This window comes from Crocodylus siamensis, chromosome 6, assembly GCF_052110815.1.
Source record: "Crocodylus siamensis isolate JL-2025a chromosome 6, ASM5211081v1, whole genome shotgun sequence".
Taxonomy (NCBI): Eukaryota; Metazoa; Chordata; order Crocodylia; family Crocodylidae; genus Crocodylus; species Crocodylus siamensis.
Window position 1 is genome coordinate 10,140,054 of NC_143400.1, and position 14,172 is coordinate 10,154,225.

Sequence of the window (14,172 nt, forward strand, 5' to 3'; positions counted from 1 at the left end):
GAAGCAGAAATTAGTTCTTCTTCAAACTGTCGGTATATGTACAAAACAAACTTGCTGTTTCACACAGGAACATGGGATGTGCTGGAGTATCAATCACAGCATTGCAGGGAAATTAGGAGCAAAAAAGGCATGCACTAATCCCCTCCCCCCGCCCCTAAAAAAAAATTACTTCAATAGCTAGAATATGTATGTGCTACTGAGTGATCAGTATAATGCAGTATTGTCATAGTCACTTTGTTTTCTGACATAGTAGGCTTACTGAAACAACCCTCCCTTTAACTGGATCACCTGCTTGGAGGAAATGTTTCCCCATTTAGAATGTGCACATCCCATTGTTTGAAAGGGGTTTCATGTTTAAAGTCATATTTCCTCATATGAATTTCATGCACAGAGGAGGATTAGACAAATCAATGCAGGAAATGTCCCTCAGTGAGTATTGTGCATCAAAGTTAGGGGTACAAACTCCAGATTAGGTGTTCCTAAGCCAAGCCCCTGAATGCTGGAAGCTGTAATGAAAGAGGGGCAGGAGGTGAATCGGTCTGGCCAGGCCCTGCACAAATACTTCCCCTTTTCTGTGACTGCAGGACATGGAGCTAGATGTACGTGTGCTCTGAACCAGTCTGGCATCTCTTCTGTTCTTATTCTCAGTTCAAAAGCAAAAAGAAAACGCAGAATAGCATAGGGCCCCTACAGGACAAATCAGGTCAGTTGGTGGTCGATGCAAGGAAAAAGGCAGAGCTCTACAATGAGTTCTTTGCTTCAGTATTCCTTAATGCTGACCAAGACCATTCCCCCACCTTGAGCATAGACAGATGTCCAAAAGGCACCAGACCGCCAGAGGTCAGTGCTGACTTAATTAAGGAGCACTTGGAAGTGCTACAAGTCAGCTGGCCCGGATGACCTCCATCCATGGGTGCTAAAGGAATTGGCCAGTGTCGTTGCTGAGCCACTGGCACAGCTGTTTGAGCTCTCATGGTGCTCCAGCCAGGTCCCTGAAGACTGGAAAAAGGCCAACGTGGTGCCCATTTTTAAGAAGGGGAGAAGGGCTGAGCTGGGTAACTTTAGACCAGTCAGTCTTACCTCTATCCCTGGGAAAATACTAGAAAAAATCATCAAAGAGCAGATTTGTGAAGGCCCAGCAGGGGAAACAATGCCGAAAGGAAACCAGCATGGGTTCATCACTGGTAGATGCTGCCTGACAAACCTTATGGCCTTTTATGACCAGGTCACACACTGCCTTGATGCAGGAGCTGAGGCTGATGTCATCTACCTGGATTTTAGGAAGGCTTTCAACACAGTTTCACATTCTCATAGGGAAGCTAACAGGCTGTGGAGTGGATGCCTACACAATCAGGTGGCTTAGGGACCGCACCCAGAGAGTGGTAGTGGATGAATCATTCTCGGCCTGGAAGGAGGTGGGCAGTGGGGTCCCGCAGGGTTCAGTCCTTGGACCGGTGTTGTTCAGCATCTTCATCAGCGATTTGGACAAGGGTCTGTTGAGCACCCTCTCCATGTTATGGGGCAAAGTTGATACACCGGAGGGCAAGGAGCAGATACAGCCTGACCTGGACAGGTTAGTTCAATGGGCGGAACGTAATAGGATGCAATTCAACAAAGACAAATGTAAGGTACTCCACCTAGGAAGGAGGCATCCCCAGCACACCTACAGGTTGGGGGATGTCCTCCTCAGCAGCTCAGAGGCTGAGAGATCTTGGAGTCATAGTTGACTCCAAGATGAACATGAGCCGGCAGTGTAACAAGGCCATCAACAAACCCAGTAGCACCTTGTTGTGTATTAGCAGATGCATGACCAGCAGATTGAGGGAGGTGATGATCCCTCTGTATGCGACACTGGTCAGGCTGCAGTTGGAGTACTGTGTCCAGTTCTGGGCGCCGCACTTCAAGAGGGACGCGGAGGGTCATGGAGGATCTGGAAAGTGTTCAGAGGTGGGCCATTCGCGTGATTAGTGGTCTCCATGAAAGACACTAAGAGGAGAGGTTGAGGGATCTGGATCTCTTCAGTCTTTACAAAAGATGGCTGAGGGGTACCTTGTAGCTGCCTACAAGTTTATCAGGGGAGGACATCAGGGAATTGGGGATGTGCTGTTTACCAGAGCACCCCAGGGAGTAACTAGGAATAATGGGTGCAAACTACCGGAAAGTAGATTTAGGTTAGATATTAGGAATACATTTTTCACAGTAAGGGTAGCCAGAGTCTGGAACGGGCTGCCAAGCGAGGTGGTGCTGTCACCTAACTTGGAGGTCTTCAAGAGGAGGCAATCACCGGGCTGGGATCGTCTGACCTCGGTCCTCTTTCCTGCCAGGGGCAGGGGGTCGGACACGATGATCCATTGGGTCCCTTCCGACTCTATAATCTATGAATCTATGAAAACAGCTGTCTATGACAGGCACAACTTGTCAAACTGTTCCAACTCAGCTTAGTCCAAGGTAGTTTGTTTGTTGTGGGAAAGGGAGTAAATGTTCTCTTGCATGTGAATTTTCATTTCCACCTAGGAGAAATTTTACAATCTTTGCATTCTCCTATGCCTGAAGTAGTGAGTGTGTGCCTGAAAGCTTGCAAATAAAGATATTTTTGCAAATATCTAGATGGTCTAATAAAAGATATCACCTCTGCTACGAATTCTGATTCCTCTTGCATGTGAACCTCCCTGGAAGTGGCTGTTATATCCTTATTGTTCTCCAGCAAATGGGAATTACATTTTAGATGTAAGGTCATTCTTATCAGTATTAACGCAGCTACTCTTGTTCTGGCAAAGAATCTGAAATGTTTCAGTTCAAGATAATGAACACACATGACAGAAATATTTGAATATATGCCTATTGCCATGGCTGTGGGCTGCTATCATGGGAATGAACTCTATGATACTGAGAGTATGGACAGACATGTAAAGTCTGTCTTTATTTGTAGCACTTGCATTGTGGACCCCTTCAACAGCATGTAAATATAACGCCCCCTCCCAGCTGAGGTGCTGCTTCACCACTCCACCATGCAGGGGCTGGTGAGCAGCCCCAGAGGCTTCCAGGAGCAGCCGTGTGGAAATGGGGAAAGAGCTTTTTGAGTATGTGACTGCCAGCTTCTGCCCTGTGCTTCCTTCAAGTGCAAGTCTTGTTGGGTTCATTTCTGGGGGGCTGGCGCAGCATCAGCATCAGTGCATTTCGAGGGGAGTGGAGGATGGACACTTATGACTAGGTCCTTTTCTGCCTTTTAAGCATCTTAGTGGACTTGGACCTTCAGCTCTGATCTTAGTCCACACTATGTCCCTGAAAATTCATTTACACATCTACTTTACCAGTATGCTGGTTTGCTTGGCTTTAAGATGTAATCATGAACAAGCCATGAGTAAGAGCAGGACTCATCCGAAATCTATCTAAACAATTTTTGAGCAGAGGAAATAAGCACCTAAGTCCTCTTACCTGCTTAATAGATAAAACAGGGGCTGGCCCCTGCTTCTGTCTGCCCTTTGCCAGGAACATGCACCTCACATTAATGGTTTGGTGATGGATGAAACCTTTGCAACTGCTCCTGCCTTCTACTAACATAGGACCTTTCTTGTCTTCACTGCAGATAAAGGCAAGACCTTTCATAGTGTCCTGTCCCTGCACAGACCTAGTCACCCAGAGCTGAGTCTCTGGTTTCCTTAGCTCAAATATCTTTTCCTACTTGATACACATGGTGCCAGACCATTTCCTTGCACAAGATCCCTACCAGGCTTGGTGGCTGCTCCTCTGCTTTGAAGCATCAGCCCCTTCATCTCCAGCCATGCCTTCCCCTGGATGTGTGGGCAGTCCAGGAGCTGCAGGAAGATGGTCTGGGTCTGCTTTAGCTACCTCGTTGCCTCCTGAAAATGAAGGACAACCTCACAGGAGTCCTTCTATGCATCACTTCTATCCACTTCCCTCGCCCAAATACCCGTCTGTCCTTCTTTCCTGCTTACCCTGCTAGCTATGTTCCCCACTGTATGACAAAGTGGGTTCATCACTCAGCCCAGCCCACATGGCTGGACATGGCACCGCAGGCTCTGAGCCTCAGTCTTCCCTGCCTGAAGCTGCTCCCTCTGCCTCAGGGCTCTGCCTCTTACACTTCGCCCTCGCAGCCCCGCTCCTTCCGAGGGGACGATGACCAGGGAGTCCCAAATAAATCCAGTGAAGTCCCCAGGGCTACTGCCATGTGCTCCACTTCCTCCTTCCCTTCGAGACGCCTGTCCTGTCTCACTCTTCATTCTAGGCGGCAAGACTGAGGTTTTCTCTCTGGTGGTCTCCAGCAGCACTCAAGGGACAGCCCAAACTGGCCTGAAGATAATTTCATTCAATGTGGGATGAAGCACTGAGTCCCCCCTGGACTCCGTGTACATTTTTAGGTCCTCTTCAAGAACACCAAGACACAGGACTGCCTTCCTGGGCCTTGGGCCTTCTCATGGTCCACTACTGTGGAGCACCTAGCTTCACTTCTGTGGAAGAAATCAAACTTCGTGTTGTGGTTGAATCAAAACTGACAGAGCCAGCTTTTCTTTATTTAGGGCTATACTGTGATCACAAGGAGAATTCCACACAGGAAGGGGAATCACCCACTTGGCTGTTTCAAAGGATTTCTCGAACTCTGTAAGTTCACAAGCACATTTATACTTAAGACAGAGAAAGAGAAAAAAAATATGACCTTGGAGAAACAAAACAATAGTAAATTACACAGACATTTAGGAAGTTTACTTAAACAAACCATGTGTGCACAGGGTAATAAATCAAGACAGACCGTGACATGCAAGATTCTTTATCTCAGAACATATAACTGAAATAAGCAGTATCAGCACTTCTAGTCTCTGTCTGTTTTTCTAGTCAAATAGGCCAGAAGCCGACTAAATTTATCCCTACACTTCTTATTTCCACCCAGCTTCCACCACAGCGAGAAACAACACCTTGGTCTTTGGTTTCCTGATGAGTTTCATTCTAGATTAAGGGCCTCTAACTCTTAAAAGCCTCTACCTCAGGCCTTTCATGCTTCCCTGCACGATGTGCCACCAACTTTGAGCCAACTTAGGATGCCTCAGATCTCTTGACATGTTACACACTATTGATTGCTTCCAAATCTAAGCATGACAGCTAAAATCCAAACCTTTGGATTTTATGGCTAAATTAAAATCCACATTCATGATTCAGTAAAAGTTCTGATTTCTACTGTATCTCCAAAAACAATAAAACAGTTGGTTAACACCTTGCTGGGGTTGTTTGACCCCAGTACTTTTTCCTGCCAAGGAAAGGGGTCGGACTTGATGATCTGCTCAGGTCCCTTCTGACTATGAAATTATGAAACACAAAAAAGGAAAAAAGCATTGGAGATGTTTGCTAGATACATGCTGCTTTAGATGATGTGCAGTAGAGTGAAACTGTAGACTAATTTACATATAAGATATGATCACACCATCCAAGATGGGTTTGGAAAGTTGAAGAAATGAGCTGAAGTCTGTCAGTAAAGAATCCAAACGGTTCTGTTCTCTCTTTGTAGGGAACAGGAGACTCACTCGCCTATTTACCTGTTGTGTCAAGCACTGAAAGACCCACGCTGTAAAGTGAAAAGACTATGGTAAGAAACTTTGTTCTTTTTAAAAGCCCCACACTCCCTGATGTTACCACAGGAGTCCTACAGCAGAGCAGGAATCTAGCTGTCCCAGGTCTGGCGTAACAATGGTAGAGAATTGTCTCATCTCTTAGGACTGTGTTTGCATGCTCAGTCAATAGGGCAGATTCTCACTTGGAGTAAATTGTCTCCGAGATCCCTCACTTCAGTGGTCCTGTAACAATTTACACCAACTGAGGATCAGCTGAAATGTGTGTGTGGTCAGTTTATGTCAGCCTGACGTTTCCATGATGTTTAACTCAATTAACTCAAAGGAGCAGTAGTTAGAAAGAAGAGCTATATACTTGCAGAAGGCTGGCAAGAAAGCTTAAGGTGCCTATACACGAACGCGGAGGCGTCTCTGAAGCGCTGGAATTCCCGCGTGTTGGAGCAGACTCTATTAATCAAGTCTGTTAGAGGGTGGCAATTACTGCACTCCTTCAGCCTCCTGAGTTTCATATATCAGCATCCCTTTGCTTTAGTTCAGGCATCCCTGCTGCCATTTTTAAGTGCAGGGATGCTGGTACATGAGCCACTCTAATGAAACCACTGCCTCCCACCCCTGGAGCACGTGTAAAAGTGCCTTAGGTATTCAGATCTTAGGCAGTTTTAAGTACCTGTCACCACAGTGTGTGAATCCCGTGGGGCCTGGGTCGGTGGGCCAGCAGGAATGCAAGGCCTGAGGCCAGGGCCAGCAGGAGTGTGGGCCCTGAGCCGGTGTGAGCTAGCGCTCAAGGACACGTATGCAGTGTCCCCTGCCCCAGGCCACAGCAGGGCTGAGCCCACAGAGCCTCCCCTGCCCCTGGGCTGCAGCCCGTGACCTGTTCTGCTCCTCGCCCTGTCATGCACTCACCTGTGGGGCGCAGACACCGTCCCAAGGCTGTAGCAATCTGGCAGTGGCAATTAGTCCCAGTGCTGGGTGCCCTGGCGGGAGCCCCTCATGGGCAAAGTGGGGCAGAGGCACTGGCGGGTGGGTGGCCTCACTGCTTCTCCCGTAGTGGCCTGAGTCCTACTGCCTTCTCACTGTAAATCCCTGGGCAGGCGGGTCCCTGACTCAGGCCCAACAGGCAGGACGGTTGAGGCTGCACACAGGTGTGCTGGTGGCTGGCAGGTGCTAGCCAGCAGGAGCCATCGCAGAGGCAGAATAATGAGGTCAAGAGGAGCTGATGCCTTGCCTGGTGGAACCCACACATTGCTTTGCAGGTCGGACCCAGGGCGGGGCTGCAGGAGTGCAGGGTGTGGGCTGGCAGGTGATGCAGAACCAATTATACTTATTTACATTCAATTTTATGGGGAAATGGGACCTGTAAGATCATCAAGTCTGGTTCCCTGCCATAGGCAGGAGGTAATTGGGCTCAAATGAGCTCAGCAAGGTTTTTGTCCAGCCTCCTCTTAAAGACCACCAGAGATGGCGACTACACCACCTCTGCTGGAAGTGTATTCCCGATTCTAATTATTCATATGGAAAAGAAGTTTTTTCCTTATGGCCAGCTGAAACTTTTCCTTGACTAGCTTGTGTCCATTGGTCCAGGGGGGATGGAGGGGGGCTTTTCTGAAAAGTTGTTCTCCTAAGATCCTGGTGTTCTCCCTGGACATATTTGTAGGCAGCTATCAAGTCACCTCTCAGCCTTCTTTTGCTCAGGCTGAATAAACCCAGATCCCGAAGTCTTTCCTCATAGGGCCTGTCCCTCAGACCCCTGATCATGAGGGTGACCCTTCTCTGCACCCTTTTGAGCTTGTACACATCCTTCTTGAAGTGTGGTGCCCAGAATTGGACACAGTACTCCAGCTGTGGCCTCACACTGAATAAAGGGGGAGAAGCACCTCTCTGGATCTGCTGGTGACACACCTGCTGATGCACACCAAATTTCTATTTGGTCTGCTGGTGACTTCGTCACACTGGTGGCTCGTATTCATCCTCCCTCAATGGACACTCCCAGGTCCCTTTCGGATACAGTGCCAGTCAGTGGACCACTACCCATTGTATAGATATGGTGAGGGTTCTTCCTACCCAGATGAAGGACCCAGCATTTGTCCCTGTTGAATTTCATATGGCTTTGTTCAGCCTATAGGACCATCCTGTCAAGGTCTTCCTGAATCCTTGACCTGTCCTCTGATGTACCCGTTTGTTCCCACAGTTTGGTATCCTCTGCAGACTTAATCAGTGCACTTTCACTCCATCATCCAGGTCATTAATAAAGATGTTAAAGAGCACAGGCCCGACCACTGACCCCTGGGGTACACCACTGGAGATGGCCTTCCAGGACGAGGCCACCCAATCAATTATGACCTGTTGGGATTGGCCGCTGAGCCAGTTCCCAACCCACCCCACTGTAGCCTGATCTAGGCCAGTACTCTCCAACTTAACAGAGGATTTCATGGGAAACAGTATCAAAGGTCTTGCTGAAATCTAGGTAGATGACGTCCACCTCCTGTACCAAGTCCAGGTGGTTAGTTACCTAGTCATAAAAGGACACCGGGTTTGTTATTGATGACCTCCCCTCTACAAAGCCATGTATATGTGTATATGTAAAATCAGAGAATTTCAGATCCCTGATTATTACCCGTGGGGGCTAGGGAGCAAGCCCTGGGAACCTGCTCCCAAGGGCAGTGATCTCTCAGGGTCTCCTGTCTGCACACAACAGCTGCCTGCCAGCGCTGCCTTGGCCAGAGGGAAAGTCCAAGGGCCAGGCTTAAAATGCTTGCCGCGCCCCACATTCATGACTCACTGCGAGCAGAGGGTTGGGGCTGGGCCCTTCTCAGTGCTGATTGGCCACAGGTGCAGCACAGACATTGAGGCTTAGCAGGAAGCTCTGTTTTCTCCTTGGCCCAGGGGTGACTCCTGGGGCAGGGCAGGAGGCGGGACTTCTGTCCCATTGTCCATGCTCATTGACCAGGGCTTGTGGGCGGGGCTGCCTGTCAGAGCCCTACTGGCCCGTTCATGCCCTGGTCACTCTGCTCTTGTGCTTCTCTCTCCTGCAGGTTGCACTGGTGTGAGCTCACACCCAACTGCTGTAGGGATCTTGTCGCTGTCCTTAGCACCCTCCCCAGCCTGACGGAGCTGGACCTGAGTCATAACGTTCATCTGGGAGAAGGCGGTGTGCGGCTGCTGTGTGAGGGACTGAGAGATCCCAGGTGCAAGTTACAGACACTGCGGTAAGCAGCAGGTGGTGTCCTTTAGGCACTCGCTAGGGCCTCTCTGTAATATGCTGGAGGGACAGGAGACAACGAGGGGCTAGTGCCTGATGTCTGCTCCCCACAGCAGCAGCGAGGAGCTCAGTGCCCCTAGCCCTTAAGTCGCTGTCTCACGGCTTGCACCCACCTGCCTGCACTGGGATGACGTGTTGTTCAGTAAAGCCAGGTCCACCCGGGGCACCTCTGATGGACCCTAATTCAGCTCCCTCATGCAGAGGAGGGCAAGGGGCAGAGCCATGCAGCCCAGAGCACAGGGGTTAGTTCCAGGGACAGACCTGGGACCGGGGGATGAACCGGGACTGAAACAGCTGTGTGAGGGACTGAAAGGCCCCAACTGCAAACTGCAGGCACCTGTGCAGTGGTGCAGCTGGGACAAATTATCTTGTGTTGAACAAATGTACCCTGCTGCATGACCAGGTTTTTCCCTAATCAGCAGGTGGGAGGGGGGATGGAGGGGACCTCCTCATTAATTGGAGTAGTAGCCTGCGGCAGGCGACACCTGAGCTCCATATTAGCACAGAATTTCTCATTTGTATGGGGAGAGGGCACATGGCACAGAGGACCAGGAGGTAGCCAGGGGAACCTGCAGGTTGACCCCTGGCCTTGCCCCCCCATGCCTGTGTCTGCTTCTCCCCCCATTACCTTCTGCTCTGGCTCAGGTCTGTCCAGCTCTAGCCTAGCTGGGAACTGCCCCCACTTCTCCCTGGCCAGGTTGGGGCCATACTGCTGCTGACTGCCCTAGAGGAGCAGAGCTGCAGAAGAAGGTAGCGGGTAGTGGGTGGGCAGGGTGTCGGGGGCAGGCTGCAGGGGGTAGGTGGGCAGGCTGCAGGAGGGAGTCAGGGGCAGGTTGCTAGTGGGGTCAGATGGCAGGAGGGAGGTGGAGGAGGGGGCAGGGTTCAACAGAATGCCCCAGGTTGTGGAGCAGGGAATGAGGTAGACACAGGCACTGGGTGGCAGGCAGGAGACAGAAGACACATGAGGACAGGGGGTAGGGGAGCCAGGGGTTGAGATCTCACCCGCTGCCCCTGCCACTGCTCTTTTTGTTACAGGAGTGAAGGGGACACATTTAAGATAACCTTCCACTACTCAGGTGCAGAATACAGAATGATAACATTTTAAAATTTTCCATGTACAGAATCTCATTATGGGGAGGAGGGTGTGGAGAGTTCAGTCATCTTAAATCCAGGAGCATCTTCGTTTCAGGTAGATTATGGTAAATTGTGCCCCAGCTACCAAGTGTACCGTAAAGAGGCAGTGCTGGCCCCAGAAGGGCCCTTGTTCTCTGCCCTGCTGCACTGGCAGGTTGCATTGGACTAGGGAGGGGGTTCAGTACCATTGTGAGTGGCTTTTGGTTCAGTTCCACATCTGCCTGTCTTGGTGGCGGATCCTCAAGCTCTGTGCGCTGTGGCCCACCTGGCCCCACTCCTGCTGTACACACTCCCAAGAGAGCGAGTCTGGATCCCTTTGTCCAGCAACAGCTACTTGGATTGTGCCTGGATGCTGGGGGCTCCCCTGCCCTTCCCACACTGAAGCATGAAGGGCAGGATGGATCCTGTTGTCCCTCAGCCCCTTCCTCCTGCCTGTGACAGCAGGGCAGAGCCCCTCCATGTTCTTCTGCTTTCTTGCCTCCCTGCTCAGAGGTGGGTGTTTGCTAGTGCTATCTGTGTATCAGTTTGTCTGTTAATTAAGGAGGAGCAGGTTGAAAAGTATCCGGTTAGCTCATGGGCTCAGACTCTTCCCTCCTTTCTCCCTGCTTTGCTGCCCCTCCAGTATGAGTGAGCACCTCCTCAGGACAAAATTGTGCCCTTTCTCTGTGTTTTTTTCCTTTACAAGGTGTACATGGGTGCTGCTTTGCTGAAGGAAGCCCTGTCTTAGGGCACTGGCCCATCTGAAGCTCTTTTTTCTAAGCAGTGCTAGGGGGCAGGGATGTGTTCCTAAAACTCCCTTCTGGAGCACTCGCTGAGGGCCTGCCCAGGCATGGTGAGCCAGGCAGTCCTCCTTGCCCACCCCTAGTGATTTAGGAATCCCCCCCAACCTGAGCGCCAAGCCTATATCATCCATAGATGCCAGTCTGCAGCTCCAGTCAACCAGCCTGCAGTGTCTCAGGAAGGGGCATTGTGGGAAGGGTCGTGGACACAAGAGGCAGGTCACCCCTCTGGTACTGTTCAGGTCTAGCTCTCCCTGTACAATCCCAGGCACCAGTACAGGCTGGGCCTGACTGGCTAAGCAGCAGCCCCGCAGAACAGGACCTGGGGGTTACAGTGGACAGTAATCTGAATATGAAGCAATAATGTGCCCTTGTTGGGAAGAAGGCTAATGGCATCCTGGGCTGCATTAGTAAAAGCATTGCCAGCAAATCGAGGCAAGCAATTATTCCCCTCTATTTGACACTAGTGGAGGAAACCTCTAGGACTGTGGAGGAAGGACTGCCAGAGGTGGCGCTAGAAGAGGAAGAGGGTCTGGACTCCCAGAACGGTGGAGCCAGTCGGCCCCCAGCCTGTACTGGTGCCTGGGGCTGTTCCATCCTAAGTGCCGGACTTTTTACTTCTTATTGAACCTCATGCGATTCCTTTTGCTCCAATCCTTCAATTTGTCACAATCTCTCTGAATCCTAGCTCTGCCCTCCAGTGTATCTGCTACTCTCCCAGCTTGCATCATCCACCGCCTCCAGTGTATCCAGTGTCCAAATTGAGGGGAATAATCTTTGAGTCTTGTGTCCAGTTTTGGGCCCCCCAGTACAAGAAAGGTTGAGGACACATAGGAGAGAGTCCAGTGGAGAATACAGAAATGGTTCAGGGCTGGAGCACATGATTTATGAGAAGAGGCTGAGGGAACTGGGCTTATTTAGTCTGGAGAAGAGACAAGTGAAAGGGGATTGAATAGCAGCCTTCAAGTACCTGCAGGATGGAGCTGGGCTGTTCTCAGCAGTGGTAGATGACACATCAAGGAGCAATGTGCTCAAGTTGCAGCAAGGGAAGTTTAGGTTTGATCTGAGGAAATCTTTCTCACTAGGAAGGTAATAAAGCACTGAAACAGGTTACCCAGAGAAGTTATAGATTCTCCATCCTTGGAGGTTTTTAAGACCCGGGTAGACAAAGCCTTGGCCTGGATGATGTAGTTGGGGCTGGTCCTGCTTTGAGTAGGGGTTTGGATTAGATGTGACCTCCTGAGGTCCCTTCACTCCATCATTTTCTGTGAGTCTATGATGTGCCCAATGCAGTTTTGTAGCATCTCTGATTGAATGGAAGAGAAGACTGAGACTCCTGATGTCTGACAGGATTTAGCGTAATGGGATTTGGCCAAGTACTGCAGCCCTCTCTGCCTCGTTCCATGCAGGGTAAACTTGCTGGGCCTATTAGCAAGCGATTGTTAGATCCTGCTGAGGATTCAGCATCAATACCAGTAACATCCAAAAAGAAGTGTCCTTCTTCCTGGGCATATCTTCCTACCACAACTCTGTTGTACAGAGAGGGTTCCCCTTTGGACAGACTGTGTTACATGAAGGGGAAAACAAAGTGCAGCTTGTGCCCAAGTTATGAATTTTAGACTGAAATGTAGGAGCAATTCTGTCACTGGCCATGGACACGTAAGTGCTCCTGTTAAACAAATAGGTTCATTCTTCTGAGATACACAGATGTCTTGCACTTGCTTTCATGAAGGCAGGTAGGCATCCACAGTGGGTAAGAGAATCACTCCTGCACTATATGTGGGTAACTCAAAAGTAGTCACAAGGTGCCCTCTGCTTGTGGGCTGGCTGGCTGGGGGTAGCCACAATAATTTTCTGCTGGCCTGTCTCTGTGAGGCAGAGAGCAGAAGCGGCTTCCCAGAGATCTTACAGACTGCTTCATCTAATCAGGAAAATGCATTGCTTCTTCTTTTTCTCCCACTAGATGAAAATTCAAAAATCTTAGGTGGAAACTGACTCTTTTGCAAAGGTTACTGAGTAGTCCCATTAGTTTTTTCTGGGGAAAAGTTCTGATGGATCCTGCACTTTCAGCTCCGCTTGTAATGATACTGGAGACAGCTGCTGCTGCTCTCTCTCTCACCGTGGGGCTGTAGCTCTATTCTGCTGGAGGGGAATGACAGCTCTGCAGACTGAACCTTCCTTTGATCTGGATCTGTACTTCTCAGAGCCAGAGAGAGCTGGGCCCAGGAGGGACGAACTGTTTCTCCACACTGCAGTGTGAGACAGCTGCAGAGCCAGCAGATTTCTGGTTTCTGTTCTCTGCACTCAGGACAGAGGGCAGGGCAGTAAGGATGAAGGAGGGTCTATTCAGGTGTGATGAACCTTCGTGAAGAAAGACTGGCTCCAAGTCCCCACTCTGCAATGGAGCCCACACATAACCTTGTGTCTGGTTTTAATGCACTTCTGTTTTTCAGATCATATAGGAGGCTTTTCCACATAAGGAGCCCCTGCCTCTGTCCTCTGCTCAGGAGTGGGCAGAGGCCAGGAGCCCCAGATTGGGAACATGCTCATACACATGCGTCTTCCAGCTTTTGCCCACTTCCAGTGAGGTGGGAGACGTAAATATTATGAATCAGTTGTCTTTGCCTCTTGGGAGACAGTCCCCAAGAGAACACCCCTCTCAGCACATTTACACCTTTATATTAATAGAGGGAGAGTGGCCTTCTCAGAGTTTCATCTTTCACAAGGTATTTAAGCTTTCTTACTCATGCTCCTCCCCACCCCATCTTTGCCTTCCCTGCCCCGCTGCTCTCAACTGAGTTCCCTTCTCTCACTTCTCATTAGGTCCCACTTCTTCATCTTTCTCTTCCTGTCTATTTTTCACTGGTGTCTCCCAAGAGTCCCACCACTCAGACACTCCTTCCTCCACCTCACCCTCATGCCCTACCTCAAAGAGCTGCTAATGAGACAGGCATGCTCTCCTCTGACTCTCACTTTGCGGTATGCTCTGTCCTTACATCACTGACAGCACATGATCTAAACAACCGCTGAGATGCTTCTCTCCTGCATGGTCCAGGGTCCTGCCCTCCCTCCATCTCGCCACATACACTTCAGGGGCTGGGGGGCAGGTTTTGTCCTCCTAATCTGATGTAACAAGCCCCTGCAGTGTCAGGCACAATCACTGTAGGCAATAAGGGATTTACTTTATACTGATTGTCCTACGGGTTAGGGTCACAGGCCAACAATACAGGTATGTAGCAGGAGGGGCATCCTAGTGTCGCTGTGCTCTCCCGTAGTTGCCCTCTGTACTGTGCCAAGCTGACTAAAAGCAACCTTGAATCTCGCCTGCCATGTCTTTGATCTTATGTATTTTATAGGGAGGCTGCCTTTCGTCCTCTTGGCCACGGTTCTCCCACTATCACTAGTCCCGTTTCTTACAATG

General features: G+C 50.1%; 1 protein-coding gene across 3 annotated transcripts in view; it reads left to right on the forward strand.

Annotated features, from left to right (window-relative positions):
* The window catches only part of LOC149860948 (NACHT, LRR and PYD domains-containing protein 3-like), a 70,324-nt gene that overhangs the window by 51,825 nt on the left and 4,327 nt on the right, over positions 1 to 14,172 (forward strand). For all 3 annotated transcript variants that reach the window (XM_090053613.1, XM_090053614.1, XM_090053615.1), the window contains 2 exons: positions 5,519 to 5,596; positions 8,612 to 8,785. In XM_090053613.1, the coding sequence (XP_089909739.1) occupies positions 5,519 to 5,596; positions 8,612 to 8,785 (252 nt within the window). The remainder of the gene's footprint in view (positions 1 to 5,518; positions 5,597 to 8,611; positions 8,786 to 14,172) is intronic.